Here is a 23,519-nt window from a genome sequence, read left to right as displayed (position 1 = left end):
TGGCTAACACGATGAAAGGCTCTCAGCGTACCAAACCGCAACCTTGCTCCAATATTCGTCAATTAGGCGACTTGGTGCAATATCTCTATTACCAAGTTTACTACACGGTCTCAAGTTTCCGGAACCACGGATGCTGAGTAATTTCTCCTGGGTGAAGCAAAGCAGCGTAGCCCCAATCAATATGTAACTTATAATCCACTAGAATCAAGGCCCCATGATATGTACATACATACATACCCCGTCGAACGAGACGGCTCACCGATCTGAATTGTTCCAGTTCAACGAAGGGTGTTTTTATGGTACGTAGGATACACGAACTGCTCCTGCTAAATCAACTTGTGAACTTTCCGAACTAGTTATCCATAGTGGAAAAGTTTCAACGCAAAGTACATTTCGAAATCTATAGACGTACTCATAACGATAACTTTAATCTACCAAACATTTGCCAATAATACCATTTATCCAGCATATCCATACTTCTATTTGGATTGAAAAAAAGTCCCTGCCGAAGTCGTTATAGTCGTTCGTGAATTTCCAAACTGTATACTACGATGTTTGTAAACAGTACACGTATGGCGCTTCGTTCGTTTCTCGTTACAGAGCTCAACAATGCCGAGAAATCTATAGACGCGCCATCAGTCTAGCATAGCCGTGTACAGCTGCAGGCTGTGTAACGTTGTTTCGAAGGAAAATACGCGATGCATTGTCGAAGTCGAAGAGGCGTGTTCGTGGGTGCTTGTGGGTTCGGGTACTGTTATTGTCCGTTTCAAGTAGCCCCGGACATGTTTGAACGGTAATGTTTGCGTTATCGGAAAATTCCTCTCCCCGATGAACCGCTAAACAATTGACAGCTTTAGTAACAATATCGCGCATTCAAGTTTTACCCCGATTAATGGACTTTTCCAGCTCGCGCTTCAACCTTTTCACAAGTTTGGTAAACCGGAGGAGATGAAGTGTCAATAAATTATCAGGTATGTAAATAATTAGCAATGTTTAAGTATTCGCAGTGGTGATTAAAATTGTAGGTATAAACTATCTGCGTCGGCGTCGCGTATTTTCCTCCGAAAGTGTATACATGGAGGAAAAAACTCATTAACATTCGTCAGAGGAATGTATAGACGAGCCTGTAATTTGTTTGACTTTTAACGAAGCTACGGATACTGCCGGAAATAGAATGGAATACGCACTTCAAATGTCGAACGTGGCCGTTAACGAGGGCGAACTTACGTGCAAGTTGAGTGATTGCACTGTTCAACGGAATTCAGGGCTTCTTTCTCGTCGAAGCAAAGTGAATTTCCGAGTCCTTGAACAAAGATATGAAACTCAAAGGATTCTTTCTTTCTCTCCGTTTCTCTACTAGTGAAACTTCTTTGAACGCTTGTACTTGGCAATATAATAATGTTTGTTCGAGGCGCGTTAATCACACTTAAACTCTACACTGGCAGAATTGTATTAGTCGTACGCCTATACGATAGGATCATTTATTTCGTTTAGTGGAACTCATTGGATAGTTACTACATCCATATTACGCGAAATTGGCGTTACTCATGGTGAATGAAGTCAACAATTACATAACGCTGTTGGTCTACCTGGTTTCATTACTCCATCTTCACAAAAGTTATTCAACTCTTAGAATATACACCGATTCTACTATTCAGATATTGACCATTAGTTTGACCGTTCACAGTTCAGTGAAATCATAATTTGATGGACAAACGTCACTTTCGTTGGTTTAAAACAAACTTTCAACTCGTCATAATATTGGAAGACTCACCAACGCATCCGTTGTTGACGGAGGGTTCAAATCCCAGTTCGCAGGACTTTTTGGGAACGTCAGAGGGCGGTTCGTCGTTCATTTCCGATGGTTTTGAACACCGGTAGGATCCCGGCGTGTTGATACACCCGTGCTGACAAACGACGGACTGTAGGTCAGGTACCGCGCACTCGTCTACGTCTGGGAAATGGCAAAAGGTTCGGATAGTTATGTGAAGCCAGTTTATCTCCTTTACAGGTTGTGTCATGTGGTGGCAATTTGGACTCTCACCTTGGCAGGTCTTCCAATCATCCTCGAGCATGAAGCCGTCGGGACAGAGACAAAAGACCCTCCCCATTGTCGACAGGCACGTATGAGAGCATCCGGCGTTGCTTGTGCCGCAGGGTCCTGCGTCCTGACAGGTATGATTGTTGGGCCCCAGCACCGTCCCTGGAAGCCCTTCGCACGAGCACCCGTATCCTCCCTCGAAATTCCGGCAAGTATCCTGACACGGTCCGTGGCCGTTGTTTAACAGACACTCGTTTATGTCTGTTTAACACGAAAAGAAACTCTATCGAAGGTACCTACTATATCGATCGGTGGTGTCTTCAAATCACATCATGCTAAAGGAGCTTCCCAATTCCTGATCATTCAACGATGGTTGCTGGTAAGTTTTTTCAATATGTCAAATGGATGAGATGTCAATGCGTAGATGGTTTCATAAGTCAGAGTATAAAGAAAAAAAAATGCTTTCATGTACTCAGTCTCAGTGACTTCAAACACTGTCAGTATAATTGAGACACCGCGAACACTGAATCGAAACGCTTTATCAAAAGCATTTCAATGCACGCTCAGCAATCGGTGAATCGTAAGGATTTTGAACCGCTTTACCTGTTTCGGGTAAACTTTAGCTACAATATAGTTATAAAAAGTCGAAAGTTGATCTTGTCTCGAATTATTTCTGTTGAGCTTACCCATGCATGTATATCTGTTCTCCCCTTGCCTCATGCCCTTCGGACACTCGCAGCGATAGGAGCCGGGGGTATTTAGACAGATGAATTCGCACCCACCGTTTCCATTCTCACACTCGTTAACGTCTGTTCAATGAAAAATTGATACGTGCGTTAAAATGGAAAAAAGAGAATTATCTGGCGTTGCGTCGACGGCGAGACTCACCGATGCACTTGATTCCCTCTTGGCGGAATCCCTTGTAGCAGGTGCACATCGGGGTGCCGTTGACTTCTCTGCAGACCTGGTCGCACTGAAAATCGGCGCAAAGGTCGTTCGGATTTCGTCGCAGCTTACACCTGGGCATGTCGCCGATCCACCGACGGTCCTTGCAGAGCAGACGACAAGCCTTTGTCGCCATGCTGTATCCCGGCGTGCATTCGTAGTCTGCCTCGAGATACTCGTGGCCCGGCGTCGAAGACCTTTGGCAGAAACCCTGTGCAGTTCTTATTCCCTGACGAGTCGTGGAAATGACCTTTTATACTTACTTGACGTATTTGATCAACGCGTTCCTGGACAATGGCGCCGGCAAGAAGGTGCCATTTATGCACGACAGATCACCCTTCATGTCGCTGACATCCGTTCTCCAAACTTCATCGGAATCCCGACCGTTCGAAATGGAATTTTCAGCCTCCGACGAATTCCCAGGGAAAGTGGCGGTCTCCCGGTGGAGCTTTGAATTCTCGGCGTATGAATCGCCCCGGAGTTTGGTGGAAGTTTGGCCGAGCAGTAGACCGTTGGTTATGTAATCTCGATAATGCTCGAGGTGGTTGGCGGGGAAAACCTCATTGTTGGCGTCGTCGGAGGGCAGTTCGTTCTCCGAACCGGAATATCCGAGGATCTTTTCACCGGCGAATCGCAGATCCTCCAGATTCCCAACCTTTCCATCGACCACTTTGGGCTGCGGCATCGGACGACCAGCTGTCAAGGGCTGAGCGGACCTCGAAAGCTCCTTTTCAAACTGCTTCGAGAATTCCCTCTCCACGTTCTCCTGACGCTGGTCTCGATGATCCTGGAGCTTTTTCCGACCACCGGAAGTCCCTTCTTCGAGCGTTGGTCCAGGGGTGAGCGGCTCGTCGCGCTGCTGATCGACGGAGACGCGCCCTCGCGATAGTTTCATTTCGCTCACCCGAGGTACAGCCTTGAGTTCAACGTTTGCCGGCTCTTTCTGCTTCCGGTTCCTCCGGCCTTTTCCTCCCTTCGAACCATCGTGGATCTTGTTCCTCCGTCGCCTCTCTCTGGCCCGTCTTCTCCGCCTCTCCATCCTCAGCCTCTTCCTCCGCTCCCTGGCCTCCTTGAGCTCTTTATCTCCACCGGGATTCGTCCTGCCAGACTTTCGCCGCTGAGACACCCTTCCGTGCTCCGTGTTCAATCTGTCTTTCTTAGGCCTCCGGACCACGCTGTTCAGCTCGGTGTTAACTCGGCGACCTGGACGAGGAGCGCCTGAGATACTCGAGGCCGTCGCATTACTCTCGTTTCCGCGGGACATTACTGCCAGGAACTGTTTCAGCCTACGACGTCGTTCGCCGACCCTGTTTCGGCTCTTCTTGCGCGGAGGTGGAAGAAGGGTTGCTGTAACGGTTCATAAATATGGGACACAGAGCCGGGGACGGAGGGAATCTTTTCAGCTTTTCAACCACTCGAGCTCCACTATATATACGTGGTCCGAAATGCGGTACATTACGGCCCAGCATAACTCGACGAGAAAATTACATCTCGGCGTATACCGCGAGGGCCGAGGAAACGAATCACGACTTGAATACTCACTCGTCTCGTTGATGTCTTGATGGTTTGATTTGCCCACCTCCGCCGGTGACGCCGAAGTCGCGAATGCCTCAGCGGCCTTTTTATTGCCCTGCAGCATCACGGCCTCCTCTACCACTTCTGATTCTTCTCTGGCGTTCCTTGCTAAGAGCTCCTTTCTCTCCTCGAGCGTTCCCTCGCCTCTGGAAAACGCCTCCCAGCTAATGGACAACAAATTATGAATTTTCTCTCTCTCTCTTCTCTTCTCTTCTTCCAGCGCTACCTTCTCGACTCGCCAAAGAAATATCAAGAAGTTTCGCCCTTCAGCCTCCCCATTCAAGCCACGACCCTTTTTCTCTCATCACCTTTTACCTCGCCGTTCATTCCGCCGTTCGTTCATTCGACTCGGTCAAAGAACCCAGACTATCAAGATCAAGAAGGGACTTTCGATTCTCCAACGCTTTGTTCCCGTTCTATTTTTTCACTCCCGCAAAAAGTAATTCCGCGCTATTGCAGCTGCCAGTTGAGAGCAGCGTCAGCTGCCCTGACGATTTCGAATCACAAGATCGTCTCGTCGAAGGAAAATAAAAGTCCCCTGAATCATTAATTCTCAAAGACAAGGAATATTTTCTTCTGACTCTGCTTATTTAATTATACATAGCTATACAATTATACGTTACTCGAAAGGCTGCTTCGCCCTTTGCGTGCTCGTTACGAAGACACTGTCAGGATTGGTCATAAGTCCGGAATCGTCGTAAGGATGCCCCGCAGTTTCCCCTCCAGCAACGTTCCGCCTCTCCTTTCCACCGGGTTCCGCATTTTGGCTGAAGCCTGCAAACACCAACCAACCAGAAGCGGCAAATTGAATTATCGAGGCAAGTTGTGGAAAAGCATTACCGTCATATTTTCATTGTGACCTGTTACCGTGAAAACGAACTTTGAAACGAGACGGTAATGGAACGATGATTAATTTCCCCAGCGCAGCTCCGCTTTTCTCCGTCTTGTGCGAAACTGTCTCGACGTTAGTAACGGAAAAGGAAGGGTGGGGGTGGGGGGTTGAGCCCGAGTGTATTTCACCGTATAACGTAATACGGAGGGATTCTTTTCTTGTGGCGGTTAATGGTTGGTTATTGGCATGTTTACGATTTGGAACGGACATTCAGGTGCCCTTTTGAGCATCTTACGTCACTTACATCGTTCTTCCGGTCTCGGGAGACTCGAAGTGAAATGATATAATAAAGAAATGAGTCGAAGACATGTTGTTTGTGGTCTGAGTAATCAATTAATTATTTTTCTCTCGACGGTCAGCTCTTTTAAGTATAGGTATAGGTAGGTGTACGGTGTGAAAAGCTCACCTTGCTCTCGGAGCGAGCCTTCCAATTAACCATTTTTGCCTCGGTCGTATCATCCTATTTCCTTTCGTCTCAAGTTTCACACTTTAACGCGTTTTGGCCAAAATAATCGCGCATTTGATAAATCGAGGCTGTATAAGCGCACGCGGAATTCAGAGGAACGGATATAAACGGGTAAACGGAAATTGCGAAGCGATGGTGGACACATACACGACGCTACTAGAAATCGACGCCACACGAACGACGGCGGAAGTACTTCTTCTCGAATCATGGAGAATTATGGCCGATAAATCGAAGCTGTTAAAGTTAATTTTGCCGGGGAGAAGGTTTTCGGATTACTGTGGGCATTTCTAGCTCTTTTTCTCTCTCTCTCTCTCTCTTTCTCCTTTTCTCTTTCCATCCATCTTAACTTCTTCTGCGCTATTATTTCGAACTTCGTTTCTCACACGAAATGTACAAGGTGAAGCTCCCACTCGTGGAACTTGAGACGCAAGCTATTTTATTTAACCTCATTACCCACCCTTACCCTCCCCTTTCTCTTCCCATTTATTCGTACCAGGAAAAGCTCTCTTCCGCCAATTTCACGCTGTAAGCTTTAGACCTGTGCAAACGAATGAGAATAAACAATTTGATACAAATTTAAGAACATAAAAAATCGTTTCGAAACGCGGAAAACTCTCAACGCCAAATATTCGGCGAATTTTACCTCGAAGAAACCCCCGTTAAAATTGATTCTATTCATGATTAATGTGTACTCTTCAAGATTGCACGTTTGTCCGCAAAAGAAAAGCTTCTCAAGTTCTTTTCCTGGATTTATACGATCGCTTCCATCCTCTGTAGTGAATAGACCATTTTTTTTTTTCACCAGAAGCTCCGGCTTTCTCAGACCTTGAAGAATTATGACATAGATCAGTTACGATAAGACATGAGACTGCGAAACTTATATTAGAAAATTGACTTTGCTGGACTGCAACTCGCGTGTAACGTTTCTCCGCTGCCTTGCTATTAATTTTCTCGATCACAATCGTCACGTGAGTCGGTGACTAGCCAGCGATTCGCTCCTGGTTGACGTTAGTAAAAAGCTGCGTCTCGAAGTCCGTCGACTTTTTGAGTGGTCAAGATCACGTGCCGTGAGGCAGATCAGCAATTCCTGATCCAGGTTACCTCCAACTCACTTTAGCCGAAGCCGTACCTAATAGTCTAAAGAGTTGTCTATTGCACGTGTTGGAATTGAATTCGGGCTGATTGTTCTCGACTCACAAGAAAGTTAGAGAAAATGGAATGGAAACGGAGCTAGATTCGACAAGCTCAACCGCGTTCTGACTTCCCGGAGAAGAATATTATAAGAAACGTCGAATAATGAGGTCGAGAAGTAATTTCAGTTAATTGTTGAATTCCGAGTAATTGTCGTAGCTGCAATTCTCGAATCAGAGACTCGACGATTATTCGCTGATAACGCTATGCGACAAATTGAATACTTTTTTTTTCACCGGGTTTACAGTGTGTATTTATGATTTCTCACCCTGAATTTATTGGTTTTTTTGAAAATTTTTTTACTATACAAATAAGTAACAAAAAACTTTATTTTCCATTAAAAAACTTTAAACAATTTGTTTACATATTCAATTACAATCTTAAAGCAGCGGGGAAATTGGCGTTTTTTTTCACTTTTAAGAGTAAATTGATTACAAACGTAGCAAAATAAGTTCGGATAATTAACACTGACACGCGGCATTTTGTAAATTTATAAGTAATCCAAATGTTTTGATGACTTTTATACACTGCAGAGATGTATTTTTATGACTGCCCTCAAAGAAGTGTTGCGAGGAGTGAACAAAGTAAAATTTTCTTTTACTATATTTTGAGCAGGTTTTCAGATATGATATCTGAATATAAATTTGTTTTCTTTTATTCACAAGGTATATCTAACGCGAATAACTATTCGGGACATTTTGTGAAGTTTTTCGTCAGTCGACGTCGTCGTAACTTCGCAGCCCCAAATTGGCGAGATGAAAAATCGCGCATTACGAGGTCTGGAAGACGTGATCTGGTACAAAAATGATCCCGTCAAATTTTTGAGGAGTTATCAATGTTCTCCCGGTGAATTTGACTCCGTTAGACAGTGTGTCTATACCTCTGCGAATCGCGAATGTGTTCGCAAGTAGCGGACCAAGTTTCGTCTCGAGGTGGCTCTAGATTCGTGGATAATCTCAGAATCGCGGGCTTATAAACTACAAGCTGCGGAGCGTATTCGCCGGGGCTGTTAACAGGGAAGTCGTAAATTAAGGGTGGCTGAGACGGAGTACCGGCACCCGCAAAAACGTAATCTTGAGGGAGTTTGCCTTAACGAGGTTTAACCCGTCTCCGAGCCACTCAGCTCCGTTGATTTCTCCTCCACTTTCTTCAGCTCCGTTGTCGTCCGTACTCTCGACTTCCGGATGTAAAACCGAAAGAGAGCGTTCGAGCCTTCTCGCCGATTAGATACTTCGCCCAGGAATTAAGTCCCGCAGGAATTTTAGCGGGATTCATTTTCCTGCCGAACACCTCGTTTCGCGATAAAATTAGCGCGCCCTTTTTTCAAACCACTCGCGCATCGATTACCGGCGTTTTATGCGCATCTGAATTCCGGTTGTTTAATGGAGGAGGTAAATCCCTCAGGATTCGTTACGGCAATTCGGGATCGCGGAAGGGCGTTGACGAGTCGGTTACCCGGGGTTTAATTAATTTACACTCGGAGGTATACGCATCACGGCTTTAAGCTCTTTCATTTCTATAACTCAAAGAAAGAATTAATTAAGAAGGGCCTCAAAGGTTGAGCGATGGTGAAAAGCAAAGCCACTTTGTTTAATTTTCCGTTAAACGAGACGCTGGTTTACGAAAAACGTTACTCGAGTTTTGTATCTCTGGAGAGTATAAACGAATCCAGAAGCGAGCTATAAGTATCGTCAACTTGTAAGGTTCAAGTCTGATTTTTCTAACATATGACGATGAACGCGTCCAACGTAATGTATTACAATGGCAGAGCGACCGATAGATGGAGAAGATAATCCATTGCTAATTCATTATTTTTGGTTATTCATGCAGCGCCAATTTTTTTACAAAAATAATTGTTATAGGTGAGAGGTTGAAACGAAAAGAGGGCTAAATCGGCTCGCGCCCTTTTAGCTGAGATCGGCTGAAAAATTCTCTTTCCGCAGTCTCGAGGTATTTCGTAAATGCGAAGAGGTCGGGGAATCTTATGAAGAATCATCAGGAGCAGTGTCTGGAAAATTCACTCGTCCCAGATATACGTAAAAGGTAGCCACAGTTAATAGAGAAGAAACAGAGTGACGGAATCGGTTTTCGCGAACGCTGCAATCTCTGCATGTGGTTTGATTACGTACTTGTAGCTAATTTAATGAACGTAAACAAGGCGAAGAAATAATTGGACAGCGATACAATTTCCGCAGCGTTGCAGAGTTTGCGGGAAATTAGTTGCAATTACGGTTTTCATCAGTTTGCGAATTCCCGAGTCGGCTGTTCGATGCCATTTCACGATTACGCAACTACCCTGCAACTTTCATCGTTATTATTAGTCTTCCACTTTGACCTGAGCCTTCGAGATTTCCAGGCCATTCCGTCCGCCCTAGACTCGAGCGATTTCATGCAGCATGGAATTCATGTTGTGGGAAATTTCACGCGTTAACCACCGCCGTCAAGATCGTAGAAGGTTTTCCATTTACCCGTCTGCACCACCCAGGGTAATAAAAATTCGCTTAGCGATTTGTTCAGTTGAACGCGCGCGGCACGTTTGCGCTTACATTAGCTTTAAACTTCGCCAGACACGCAAGCTGCCTTTTCGATCTCTGACCGAACCTATTTAACACCAATTCTACGACCGACTATAGCCTCCGGGTTAATATATAAAGATACGCATTTTTATGTATCCAACAGAAAGTGTAAATGAAAAATTATTACGTGTATAAGTTAAAACTAGAAAGAACTGACCAGGATAGTCTCAGATCTCTGGATCATGGATCCTACTCAAACTTTTAGAACCGTTTTCTTGGTTTGAAACGTGAAGCCAGCATGACGTGTCGTTTCATCAGGGTCGAATTTACAGTACCGGTAATTTTGCGAGTGAAGAGCCGTAAAAATTCATTCCCATTGTCCTCTGTTGAAGAAATTTCGATGACAGGATGTTAAGGATTCAAATACAGACGGATACTATATTATCGTTATTTCAGGACCGTGCTGAAGTGCCGAACTAACAGTGAAGTCTAAACCTACTCTATTATGGATTGGGCAGAGGAAAGCCCAACGGATGGAATTACGCGTCAGAAACTCCGTATTTTCGGCCAAAGGACCACCCCCAAAAGCTCCAGCAGAATCTGCGACAAGGAGGTCTGATGCTTTTCTTGTGAGTACTGTTTGCGGCTTCACTCAAGCTTCAGCAAACTTTATCTTAAGCTTAAGAAGCCGCATCATTTTTCTATCCACAGAGTACAGCATTTCTTAAAAAACGTTAAAGGGCGAGCTTTAATGAGCTTCCAAAATTTGATTGGGCTTGTCTTTTTTTTTTTTTTATCTTTTATCTTCCCCGAAAATCCTGCATAACACAAAATCTCAAGCTTTAAGCTAATGTCTCTTCTCGAGCATAGGTACACAGCGTCTGAAAGTGACTAATTATGTACATCAAATCATGGTTTTCGCGATACCAATTGTAATGGGTATAAATAATATGCCGTTCTTCGACGGTGAAAAAGGAGCTTCAACCACGGAGGATCGACGGACCATCGCAAGGCTGAGTAGTTGGCTGTCGGAACCCGAGGAAGAGGTGGAAACAGGACCGAAATACGGACCTGTGCGGTTGATCGAAAAGTTCCATTATATTGTCTAACCGAGTTGTAGCTCGGCAGGAAGACGGATGTTTCCGTCCGTTTCGCGAGTCACTCAATTGTCTGAGGTTAGGTACATACGAGTATACCTACATACATGATACAATTGCCAGGGAGTCTTGGAAACCGGAGGAGCCCAATAACTGACCAAACGTAAGAACCCTTCGGGGCGATTCTGCCTCCCAAAAGAAGAAATGAAACGAATCGTAATAAACAGCGCGGCACCTTGTTCGAAATTGGAATTGCCGGACAGCTGTGCGGTATTGCTCTCCGTGACTAAACGTCTTTGAAAATTGCCCAGTTGCGAGGATTGATTCAAGTTTTTTTACGCAGGGATGCGAGGATATCGCAGTTAATTAAGAACCCTTTGAGTCCTAGGGGTAAGTATTCTTATCACCTATTTTATGTCAATTTTTTGTATGTTCAGAAAACTTTTCAATATATTTCTCTACAGTTTTTTACTATTTCTGATAGAATAGGAGTAGGTTTTCAATACTGGACAGTAATTATTGCGATATAGTGTAAATTATTATTGTTAGAAAGAAATTGATTGAACAAAATCGATAACATTCAAAGAATAATTCATTTTTACAATGAAGATCGCGAATCCAATATGGCAGACGAAAAATTGAAACTCGAACGTATCCGGAGAAAAAACTCTGTCCGAGTATTTTTGGGTTCGTTGATTACTAATCTGAAGTCCGATTTTGAAAATTCAGTATGGCGAATCCAATCAGCCACCCCGAAAACCACTGCATAGAGTTTTTTGACCAAATTTGATTAAATTTGAAACTTTTCATCCACCATATTGAATCCGTGATCTTGAGCTTTGAAATCTGACTTCAGATTCGTAATCAGTGACCTGAAAAATCATAGAATACTATCTTGCTTGAAAAGCTGACTTGGCACAATAATATATACGACTCAAAGAGTTAAGGGAGAATTGTCATAATGAGCAGCAGACCCCGAGTCCGATTAATTTCGGAGGCAGGTATATTTCAGCCTCGTTACACGGAGACGACGAATGCCATCAGAGCTGAAAGATCACGGCTGCGGTTCGACTTCGTTTCGCTTCAGCAGCGCTACTGTACCATGATATGCCATTTAGAGCTGAGCTCAGCTGAGCCACGCGGCGTCTTCCATTGTGCGAGGGTTAACGATGACAGAGTGGCGCGGTTCCTTTTCCTTTGTTAATTCAATTAACCGACCAACTGACACCCGTCTATCACGCAAGCAGGCTCCGACCACCCCGACGGCTTTGCCAGGGACATTTATACACCGGAAACCCGAAGGCGTTATTTTTTTTCTTCGTCTTCTTTCTTTCTTTGCAACAATTGGCTTCATACACCAAGAGTGAAACAGAATCTTTTCACATCGCATACCTTATACAGCTGACCAGATGCAATCAGTCGGAAACGGTGTCAATGAATCCGAATTATCAGTTGCGGTCAGGCGGTTATTCTTTCCACGTTTTTATCTGAAATTCATTTCTATGTATCAATCAAAAATGGAAGCATCGAACCGACTCGATTAGTTTCAATTGCCTTTGGCGCATCGGTGATGCGGCTGAATCCACTGCAACGATGCTTTGGCTCAGTAACGTAAACGAGATGAGCAGAAATCATACCTTCGACCCATGATCACGTGCTCGCGCCATAAAGGATGGGAGAAAACAAAGGGGGTCCAGTTGACGTAGAAACGACGGCATGACATAACGCGGACTTTGATTCATCTGCATGAAATATTTTTTCTGGGTGTGGAAAAGGTCAGGCAATTTTTTTCTAGCTGTATGCAGGTAGGTAGGCATATAATATGGATCAATCAGCAGGTTGCTGGGCGGAGGGGAGAGAGGCATCAGAGTTTACGAAGCGCGGCTGTTAGATAGCTGATAAATTTCTCGTTCAACCGAGGCGCACGACGCTTGGGTTACACTATCCAATCAAACTCCAGATCCAAAATCATATGCAAATATGATCCTTGTCAGTAAATTAATTTCAAACCAAGTCACTCGCGCAGTGAGGGAATTCGACAACAAAGTTCGACGAGGAGACAGAGAAAGTGATAAAACCTCATCCAGACTTGGCAAAATATACGCTCACTCGTATAATTTCGTAGAGTGTTTAAGGGGGAGATCGACCCACGTGACGAGCTAAAAATGAGGTGATTTTTAGACATTTTTTCTCAAGAAACCGTACAATTGATCCTTTCAAAAATTTTACGGTATTTTTTTGTAAGTTTAGGGAAAACAAAACCAAATTTTTTTTTATTACAAAATGATTTATTGGGGCGAAACCGTTCGCACGATGATTTCGCGTGTACGATAACTTAAAAACTATTTATCTGATCGACTTTGCCTTTGGCGTGAGCCTTTGTTAATACTTTCCTAATGATTTGAACCAACATTTATAATGATATTGTATGGTTACACCGCTATAATTGCATAATTAACGAGGAAATTTTTCGTTCAGAAATGATCTTTTCGTTAATTATAGAAAAAATGTCTAAAAATGAGTTTATTTTTAGCGTGTCACGCGAGTCTCACCCTTTAGAGGATAGAAAAGAAGTTGGAGTCACAAGAGCCAAAGAGCAAACATCTTCTGCCATTAAAATAAAGGGTTAAAAATTCCGGAAAAAGTTACATTCGGTGTTAGAAAATTAAAAATTCTCGGAATTTAAATACTTGCTTTCCTGGTAATGGAAAGTCGAAAAATGAGTAAAAGTCGGAGTAACGACTTATCGGAATTGAAACTAGCCAACATAATAAGCTTTCCTCAATTTTGGCGCAACCCCCCTCCCCCAAAACGGTCTAGAAACAAACCTCGCCAAATTCTTGTCGCTAAAACCGCAAGTTAACGTTGTTACGAAGCCGCAGGGTCGGTCAGACCGCGAGGCGATTTGCGGGGGCAGTTTAAGCCGTTTTGCCAATTAAAACTAGGGGTTAGTCTCGTAGCTTACGGAATAATAGCAAGCCGTACGCGATAATAGGGCTGCGTCACTGCAGGGGTGGGGGTGGGGGGTGAAGTTTGCAGAGCACGCTTTGCCAAACGAGCCAATGTCCCAGCTCCGCGCTTTTACAACTTTGTGAAATATTTTCCACCCTGCAGCGATGCATCCCTCGAACCGCATTCAGCGGCCGATACGTGTTACGTCCCTTGAACCAGAGCCTGAGTTTCACCCTTGTATTCCTGATCGTTAGGCTGGCGGATTTTGCGATTACATCTCCGTTCGTCCCGCGGCGAGATCCACCTGGTTTACCATCTCCAGGGATTAACCACCCGGCAAACTTCCCTCGGGTCAGGCTGGCAGAAACTTTGGAAAGATAATGGCGGTCGGAATCGAGCATCCCCTGCATGCCTAGCCTCCGCACTAACCAATTACTACCTGAGGGATCAAGTGCTTGCAGTTTCGAGAACCAGTTCTGTCAATCCTCAGGCATAATGATCGGTGTTGCTTTCTTTAACGCTTGTTTCACACTCTGGGGTACAAACGACCCCACGTCTTTGTTTCTTGGTTTAAAGTAGCTAAGTCGAAGAAAATCGGGCGCTGTGGAGCCGTCTAGCATTTTGATATTTTGTCACTAACCTACATAATTTGAAAAAGTAACCTCTTAAGAACTGACAAAAAAAATTTTCGAGTGAATAAAATCAATAATGCGTTTTTCATAACTATTCTTCTCGATGTAAGTATAATATATATACTTTGCGTAGAATGAAAATGGTTGAAAACTCTCAACTTCATAGCACCTGGACGACGTCTCAATATACTACTCTGACCATTAGTACGAAATTGTCGACCGAGTCCCGTCAGCGGGAACTTAGAGAGCTTCTTCTTCTTCGTCGTTGGAAGGATCGACAGGCGCAGCGGTAATCAACGCCCAGTTTGAGCTCACAGTATTGGCAGATCTGAACTTTGTACTCTGGTACACATCGAAACTCATCATACACCCGATCAATCAGGAGAATTTCGCGCTGTCGGAGCGGTTGGATTTGGGATCAGATTTCTGTGTATATATATATATATATATATATATATATATATAAAGTAAAACTGGATATCCGAGGGAATTTACGCGGACGTCAAAGAAGAGCTTGAAATGTGAGAGAGTTTGAAAGACTCGGGGCAGTTTGTCGGAGAGATATATGGTAAGGCACGCGTTGAGAAAAACTTGTGTTATATACGAATAATGGTCTCAGAGCAAATTGGTATCCGGTTCATTCCAGCGTCTGTCCCACAAGACAGGCACGTTCCGTTTTCTCTTCGATCAGAAAAGTTCTGATAAGTTGGTCTGTTGTTTTTTGTCTATTTGTGTTTTTTTTTTGTTTTTTTGTTATCTGTTTATCTTTACTTCGTCTTTTATCATAGTTTTTGGGTATTAGCTTGGTGCTCGAATTTATTTACATACAACACCGCCTCTAGGCTGTTCATTTTTTTTCATTTGTTTTTTTTTTTTTTTTTTTTTTTTTGCTTGTAGGTGAGCCAATAATCGCGAATATATCAGCCCGGGACTGTACAAAATTCGATTACGCCGCGTTTTCGCTTCACTTTTTGATTGGAGAAGTCGATCAGTGATTAGTCCTGTCCTGATGCACTTTTCGGCAGTTTGATCAAGATTTTTATAGATGTATTATCGCGGATATAAAAAGTTAAACAGCAGAGCTGAAAAAGTGAGATCAAATTAATCGACTTGAATTATATTGGAAGAATCTCTGCTGAACATAAAAAAGAAGAAGTTTTAATTATCGATTATTTTAAAAAGGTCACGTTACATATTTTCTCTGTGTAATAAAAAAAGGCAAAAATATAAAAAAATAAAATAAAATAAAACAACTTAGGAGCAAAAAACCGCGTTCTAAAAACGGTGCTCCAAATACTCCGTTACGTTAAGCCTCGCCCTTTGCCCTGCTGCTGCTGCTGCATGGTGACTTTCACAATTCGTTACCGTGGGAACGCAGACAGTTTAGAGTTTTAGGCTTTTTCGGAGTATCCGAAATGCAGCGGCGACTTCGAGGCTGGATCGTGAGGTTGCTCCGGATTATTTCTCGACTCGAAGACTGAGGCGGCAACAAATTATCCACGGCAAAATGGCCGAAGGCAATCACGCCGCGAAATGGGTATGGGAAAATCTCGATTTTCCATCTCATAGCGCGTGCAGCTAGGCGGTGCAGATCCTCTTATCCGCGGATGAAAAATCTCTCAGTTTCATACCGTTATCCTCGGCGATATTACAACCCGACGATCAGCTCACCTGCACTGAGGATCCCTCGAATTCCTGCATATATGCATGAAATCAACCGCCCCTCGACGTTTTCCTTCTCGTTTTGTGTTATTTCCGTCCTCCAGATTTTTTTTTCTATACTTACCTTATACCCTCAAGAGGACACGTCACTCAAACTTCAAACTTTTCTTGACGGGCATAAGATTTTTAACATTGCGCAAAAATTTTTGTAGGTAAGTGTTTTTTCTGTTTACCTCTTCGGATGAATTGTATTTGGCAAGTAGATGCTGGATATCGATTCGAATCAAGAGCTGCCCCTACTTGAGGCGCAATTTTTCTCATCAATGATTTGAATAATTCCACACAGCTTTTAAGCATACCTTCGGTATATAAGCGTAGATAGTAAAAGTTTGTATCCAATTTACAATCTCGTTATTGACTCTATAAAACTTTGTTACTTGTTTGCATAAAATAAAAGTTTAAATGACAGAAAAATAAATTAGAAATCATGTTCAAATTTGATATGTAAAATTATTTATGAAACTCAAGTTTTCTATATCGTGTGAAATAATTAGTTGCATCGTTTTATGGCTAATCATCGGATTGCGAATTAAATGCTATATGTTTTACTCCATAGTAAATCTGATGAATAAAACTTTTCAAAAAACACAAATTCCTTGCGTGGTTTAAACCAATATCGAAAAATAATCAATACGAACAAGCAAGAAATATTCGTTCCATGAAACTTTTTGACAGTTGATATTTCACGGAGATTAAAAAAGTTTTCGGTTTCATTGACATGCGTTTGAGTTCTTTTTGCATGAAATTCTCATGATCCCAGGAGTGTGTTGGTAATTTTTGTAAAACTATACCACGGACGGCAATTTTTATCCGCAAATTTTCAAGATACTAAAGCCTGATTATCACACCTAATAACACGAACATTCTTCACTAAAATTCCACACGTTTATTTAATAATTAACGAAAGCAAGTTCTTGCGTGTACAGAACCTAACCAGCATTGTTTAAATTTATTGAATATTAATATTTTTCAACAAAATTAATTATTGTAACGATCTCGTATAACGGAATAAAATAACGATGTCCGTTGAGCCTAAAGAAATGATCCGACTAGCACAAATAAATTAAGCAATGAAAAATGCTTTTATCGACAGCCATACGAGTTTCTAGATGAAAGTCAGAAACAAGACTGTTATTACAATAATATCGGTTGACGCAGCAATCTTAGGTACTCTTATTTTAAGACATGAAAGCTTTTATACGTCTTTTATGGCTATGACGACTACTAGACTAGAAAGGAAGGTGAAACGGGTGATTTCAGCCTTCGTAACAGTGTTGACTGTTTGAATCTGTGCAACCCCAGACACATAAGATATATAAAGCGCCAGATCAAAGTAAAATAATTTTCAATCCCCCGGTTATACACTTTTATTTGAAAAAAGCCCTCCATAAATCGTTTCACAGCTATAAGCCGATTATCACGAGCAGCAGCTTTCGGCTTAAGCTCGACAATTGATCGAATACTTGGGGTTTACAAAAACCCACCGAAAAATGAAGAAGAAGAGAGAAAAATTTATCTCATATAACCACAACTTTTCTACAGCTGTAGAAAAAAGCTTTATCCACGCTCGATTCGGTGCAACGCGCGTTCAGTTTCGCTCTAAATCTGTGCACAGGACTCGCAGAACCCTTATATGAAGATTGGAAGGAGGGTGTATGGATTTTTTAATATATATGGATCACGCGCTTTTTCCAAATTACAAAGCTTCAAGGGGGAGTTGAAATCGAATATATCACTCAAAAACTGCATAGCCGATTCGCAGACGCGTGAAAAACAGGCCAAGTCGATTATCGCAAGGGTCGGAGGGTCTCGTTCTCCACGCAAAATCTGACGTTGCACCTCCTTTCGGTGAAACAGCAAGTTCACGGATCGAATCAATGCATCGATGGAATCAATCACAGCCTTTTGCTGTTTTTTGAGTAATTTGTTTGATTTCAAGTCCCCTTGAAGCTTTATAATTCATGAAAATGAGGAAATCCACGGTATAAAAAAATCTAGATTCCTTTCTTCCGAACCCTGTATCTCGACAACTACTAACTTTTGGGACTTGTGTCCGTGAGAACTTTTCATCGTGAGGATCTGCACTATAACATAATGAAAATCCAGCCAATTCGAGCAGCATCCAATTTCCATACCAATTCTGCGGAGTCCTTTGCATGACGTTTCTTCTCAAGCAAAGGAAGAGCTTTTTACACCAAAAGCTCTGCTGTCATCACCCGCAGATTGGCACTTCGTACAAGCTCGAGTCCAACACGTTCGGGATTGTTATTTCGGATATCCGTGCGCGAGATTAGATTCAGGACGGTGCATTCTAAGGCTCTCCAAAATTGTGCCAATTTCCTGTAGTCTCGCAGGATGCCGGGAAACGTCGATGTAAAACAGCTTCCTGCGAAACGCCTGCAATTCCAGCGGAGAGCGTGGTGGAAGCTCTGCTGCATCGGTGCATCGGACATGTGCAGTCTGCTGGCGTGTCGCTGCGGGGAATTAGATGACCTACATCGTTCCTCGACTCGCATCTTGGACGAAGGAAAGATTTATTTTTATAACCGAAGAGTTTTCACGGTGTATTTTACTTTGCGTATATACTTTCTACCTTCTATACAGCGATGCGGAAATTTTATCTCGCGAAAAATTTATCGTAAATTGTGATACATTCTCAAGTAAACTTTTCATCAAATTCGAATACATCTTAAATGAATAAGGCAATTAGGATAACTTGATTATAACAGCTAACTGAAATTCATTTAAAATTCTCATTAAATTTTTATGCTGGTTATTAGACGAACCAAATTCATTTCAATTTTCTACATTTGAATGAAAATATTAACGAAAGATTTTCAGAGATTTTTTGGTTTTCTTTGAAAGATTACGGTAACTTTTTTTTAAACTTTTACTACGAAAACTCAAAACAGAAGGACAGAGGATCCCTGAATTCCTTGAAACGAATCTTGATATTCCAAGCAGCAAAGGTACGAAATTTTCGCATCACGACTAGGGCGCGGCATATGAATAATCCAGGGAAAATTACGCCTCGCCAAACACGCTTTGTGCTTGCGAAATTACGCCGTCTCTGCCTCAATTACGTATTAGAATAAACTGCAGCCCCCTTATTTCGAGGATTAGATAGTGCAGAAACGCTTAACGGAATTTGCGGCTGCTTCGCTTCATGCTGCTGCATATTATCCATGTATGATCCAAGTATTAGTCTTGCCGAGAAGTAGGAAAGACGTGACCGATTTAATTGGCTGTATTAGCAAATGCAGCGCGGGCGCCGCGCTCTAATCTTGCAATTTAAATTCTGTGTATTAGGACTCCATTAGTGCCGTCGTCACTTATCGCCTGCGGTGATATGCATGTTAGATACCTACACTTATAGTTTGGTTTTTCTTCGTATCGTTCACGAAACTTAATTGTCTGGATTACTGATCACAAACGATTTATGAGCTCGCAAGATTCTCTTTCCGACTCTTTGGACACATGTTAAGTGCTTTCAACGGGGTTACAAGGTTAATGGGCTCCCTAAAAGAGTCGGACGCGGGCTTAGAGCGCTCCGAACGTTTGTTAGATTTTTGGTTGGAGTGAAAGTGTTGATGATGATCGGTTGCGAAATTGATAGAAAACCACACAGCTGAAACTATGTCTAAAAATATCCAGAATTATGACTAACTAAATTGTGAAGCGAAATTACAAACGTAGTAAAACTTGATATTTCACTTTTCAAATCATTCGAATATTGTGTATCAAACGACAGAGGTTTATGTGTTTCAAAAAATTTATCCAAATCTAAAAATTAGATTTTAATTCGACATTTCAGAGCTGACTTGAAATATTTTTAGTGACGGTATTTTTATTTTTGTTTTTTCTATCTAACAGATTACGGAAAAAATGATTATGATTATTAATATTTCCACACTTTCTGGATCAATTTTACGCCTGTTCGACAGAATCCCAATTCGCAAGACTCGGGTTTGGACTGATTTCGAGTCTAACAATAATTAAACTGTCTCGAGTAGCTGGTTATATCTCAAATTACAGACGCGTCGCTAATTTCAAAACTAGTATACGATACATGACAGCTCAATCTATCGGTTTTTCAATTAGCCTCCCCCCCTCCAGTAACCTTCAACCCCCTTCACTGTTAACACCAACAACTTATTGTTAGCTAAGCGCCGCAGGTACAGAGGTGTCGAGACGTGTATTGCTCGAGGGCTGATCTTCTGAACTGCGACCCCTTTTTGCTGCGCCAATGAAGTTAGTTGTTCTATTATCGTATCTCAAACGCCTACAGCCATTACAGCGTCTACTGTTTGAATACTGTGTCTGCAAAATGTGTGATCAAATTAGCAAGGGTTCATCAAAGACTTGGCAGGTGATTTACGATGAAGAAGATAAAAAAAGGAATATCAAAAGCTTGTATTTTATTTCAAGCAAATAAAAAATGTCGTTTTTGATTGTTGGAAGTATTGTTCTAACCATCTCAGAACCGTTCTTCACACAGCTTCTGCACTTCCGTTAAAAGTATGGCGTAATAATGGATCAGGAGTAAAAGGATGAAGAATAACTCGCTTTTTCTGGAGAAAAACAGGATACCGTGAGAATTACAGATCGCAAAGTTCCAATAAATTTTCCTGCAAAAAAAGAAGATGAAGTTGTTCCATTTCTTTCTGTAACAAGTGTCAAAAGAGAAGAGATTGAATTTTTACCTTCGTTTTGAAGAGACAGAGAAAGACCAAAGTTGAAAAGTATATCGCTAAGCATTATGGAAAAAAAAATTGAAGCACACTTCTAGTAACCAAAGTCTTTAGTTAAACAAAGAAAGAAGCAAAATTCTCATACAGCTCGAGAATTGAACATACGAGAAATTGGATCGCTGGATAACACGATTACATGGGACCACAAAGATGCTGAAGCATGGTTTGCCATATGCTATGCAGGATGACCCTTGTCTCGTCGAAGAAAATTGAACACGAACAGTAAATGCGGTGCAAAACTGATCCACTTTGTTCGAATCAAATTTATGATTTTCAGCTTTTGGACCCGCACAACTCGCTTCAAATTTTCTCACGATACTCTTTCCTTAGGGAAATAGAATAAAATATTTCACATTGAGACTGCACTTATCTTGGTTTCTGGTTTCAATTGAAATGTAATTTTTGAAGACTTTATCTGTCGGTAATCATGAAATGAAATATTCACCTGATAACGATAAAAATTGATGAGCATTTATGCAATATTTTTCCAAAGGATGTTAACCGCAATATATTTCACATTCTACTTGTGGAATCCTTCGATAATTTAATCTGAATTTGAAAATTGTAATGTTACAAACGATGAGTGAATACTTGATTCATGAACAATACCAATCAAACAAAGTTTGTTGCGAGTTTAGTGGTTAAACTCTGACATTATGGCACAATATCGTCTAAATGGTCAAGAATTTCAATAAAATTATTGCCACGGTTAACTGAGAAATTCCGCTGAGAAAAGCGTCCAGTATTTTTCGTAACATTCCGCGCACGTAATTTCCTTTTTTATCAGACCCTCGAATATCACGAAGCTTGTAATTAGTTTAGATTATCCGCCGGAGAGTAAACTGTTGAACAGCAGGCTCCTGCACGTGCGAGATGGAATTTGAAAACAAGAGAAAATCACGAGAACGAAATCGTGTCCGGATTTGAATTTTAATAAAAGTTGCGGCAACCGTTGTTCCGTTACGACAAACACCGAGAGGGTGTCTTGACAGGAAAAATTTCTCTTCCGATTCCTTCCAGACTTCACGTCTCACCGCGTATTTTTATCGCCCTCTCATCATTATATATTGATTTTAAATGCGATCCCGCGGGACAGAGTGCCAACGGAATTTTCTCTCACTACGCGCATTATATATGAAAAAGTTTCACTCGAACCTTCGTTAATTATTGGAAAACCAAGAAACACTCGACGCGCTCCGATATCGGCCAACCCATTTGTGCAAATCGAAAAGGAAAAGAGACGAAGAGTAGATGCGCCGAGGAAAAAATCTCAGCCCGATTCCAGTTTACTCGGTTTTACTCATGAAACACGAGGACTATGTTCTAGTTCGTAGTTGATAACTTCGAACTTAATCAACGCTCGATTATCCACCGTTATACGAGGGTGAATAATATTTGTCGGTCTTCCTCAGTTGCAGGATCCAGAGTTGAATAGACTCGTCTTGTTGTTCCAATTATATTTGTCCCGGGCGAAAACAGTTATTCGAGTTTATTATTATTTCGTTTTCTTTTTTTCTATTTGTGTCTAGAGAAAAAATATTTTCTGATCGCTTTTCATTTTGGGAGATCTAGCTGAAATCGTGTAATGCTCAATTAACGACTAAAAGTGGAATATATTACTGCATATCAATTTGGAGGCCGAAATAGTAATTTGTTATAATTACAAACATTATGCCATAATAAAGTGCACGCGTATAACTTATGTAAATTCGTTACTTTATGTTTTATCCGGGATTTCATTTTCATTTCAATTTCAGCGAATAACAGGAATACAGATTGCTACGTAATTTCGTTAATCAATCATTCAATAAAATCTATTCGAGACAGTTGAAAACGGAGATAATTATTTAGTAATTCAATCTGACTTTATATCTGACAAATTGACGACGATCTGTCAAATGATTCACGGACTCAATAAAATCCTCAATCGTTATAAACCGTTAGCAGACGTTTTCTAGAATGAAATTTCTTTGTCTAGTCCCAAAAACGAAGTAATGAATCAATTATTTTTCAAAAAGAATTCAAATCGAACATCGATTAATCAAGATATTGCACTCACCCTGGGCCAGGTTGAGTCCCAATATTATCACCAGACACTTGAATCTAGTGACGTTCATGGCCCCCTTGGACCACATGGCCCGTATCACTCTAAAATGTCGTTCAAACTCACGTACCGAATCGCGCGGCCACTCGCGTGACTCTGAGTTTTGCTCAGGATCCGACACGGCTTTCTCCAGCCTCCGGTGAGGACCACTGGCAGACCGGCGCCTACGACGCCAGAACCCGCCACGCTCTAAAACACCATGTTTTAGATCCCAACCGCGAGGTCGCGCCACTCGGCGATTTCACGATCGATTCAATGCAGTCCCTCACTCCGTGGTCTTACCTTACAACGATGAGGTCCTAGGCCGTCAGTCGATTGCAGGATTGGACTCCTTACCATCTGTCGGTAAGTTAGGTAATAGAATCACTGTGTGTCGCTGGAAAGTTTTTACGAGCTTCGATTTTCATTTTCATCCATTTTTCTATTTCAGAAATTATATTGAATAATTTTAGATTTTTATGTTTGTGTGTGTGCGTGTGTATGTGGAAGATGATGGTAGTAATACAATAGTAGAATTTTAAATTAACGTTACTTCTTACGTCTGTGTGGAAACGATGCTTCGAATCGCTTGAAATTTTGAAATAAGCTTTAGTTTTACACGATAAGTAAAGGTTTACGTGTGATATAAGAATATG

General features: G+C 41.9%; 1 protein-coding gene across 1 annotated transcript in view; it reads right to left on the bottom strand.

Annotated features, from left to right (window-relative positions):
- Positions 1 to 23,027, bottom strand: part of LOC124404606 — a 31,366-nt gene extending 8,339 nt beyond the window's left edge. Inside the window, exons 1-8 of the mRNA XM_046878908.1 lie at positions 22,840 to 23,027; positions 5,185 to 5,335; positions 4,529 to 4,725; positions 3,250 to 4,333; positions 2,930 to 3,183; positions 2,728 to 2,850; positions 2,045 to 2,302; positions 1,775 to 1,954 (exon numbers count right to left, since the gene is read on the bottom strand). Coding sequence (XP_046734864.1) covers positions 1,775 to 1,954; positions 2,045 to 2,302; positions 2,728 to 2,850; positions 2,930 to 3,183; positions 3,250 to 4,333; positions 4,529 to 4,725; positions 5,185 to 5,335; positions 22,840 to 22,915 — 2,323 coding nt within the window. The 5' untranslated portion in view covers positions 22,916 to 23,027. The remainder of the gene's footprint in view (positions 1 to 1,774; positions 1,955 to 2,044; positions 2,303 to 2,727; positions 2,851 to 2,929; positions 3,184 to 3,249; positions 4,334 to 4,528; positions 4,726 to 5,184; positions 5,336 to 22,839) is intronic.
- Between the last annotated feature and the right edge of the window lie 492 nt (positions 23,028 to 23,519).

This window comes from Diprion similis, chromosome 3 (genome assembly GCF_021155765.1).
Source record: "Diprion similis isolate iyDipSimi1 chromosome 3, iyDipSimi1.1, whole genome shotgun sequence".
Taxonomy (NCBI): domain Eukaryota; kingdom Metazoa; phylum Arthropoda; class Insecta; order Hymenoptera; family Diprionidae; genus Diprion; species Diprion similis.
This window is presented reverse-complemented; position numbering and strand designations above follow the sequence as displayed.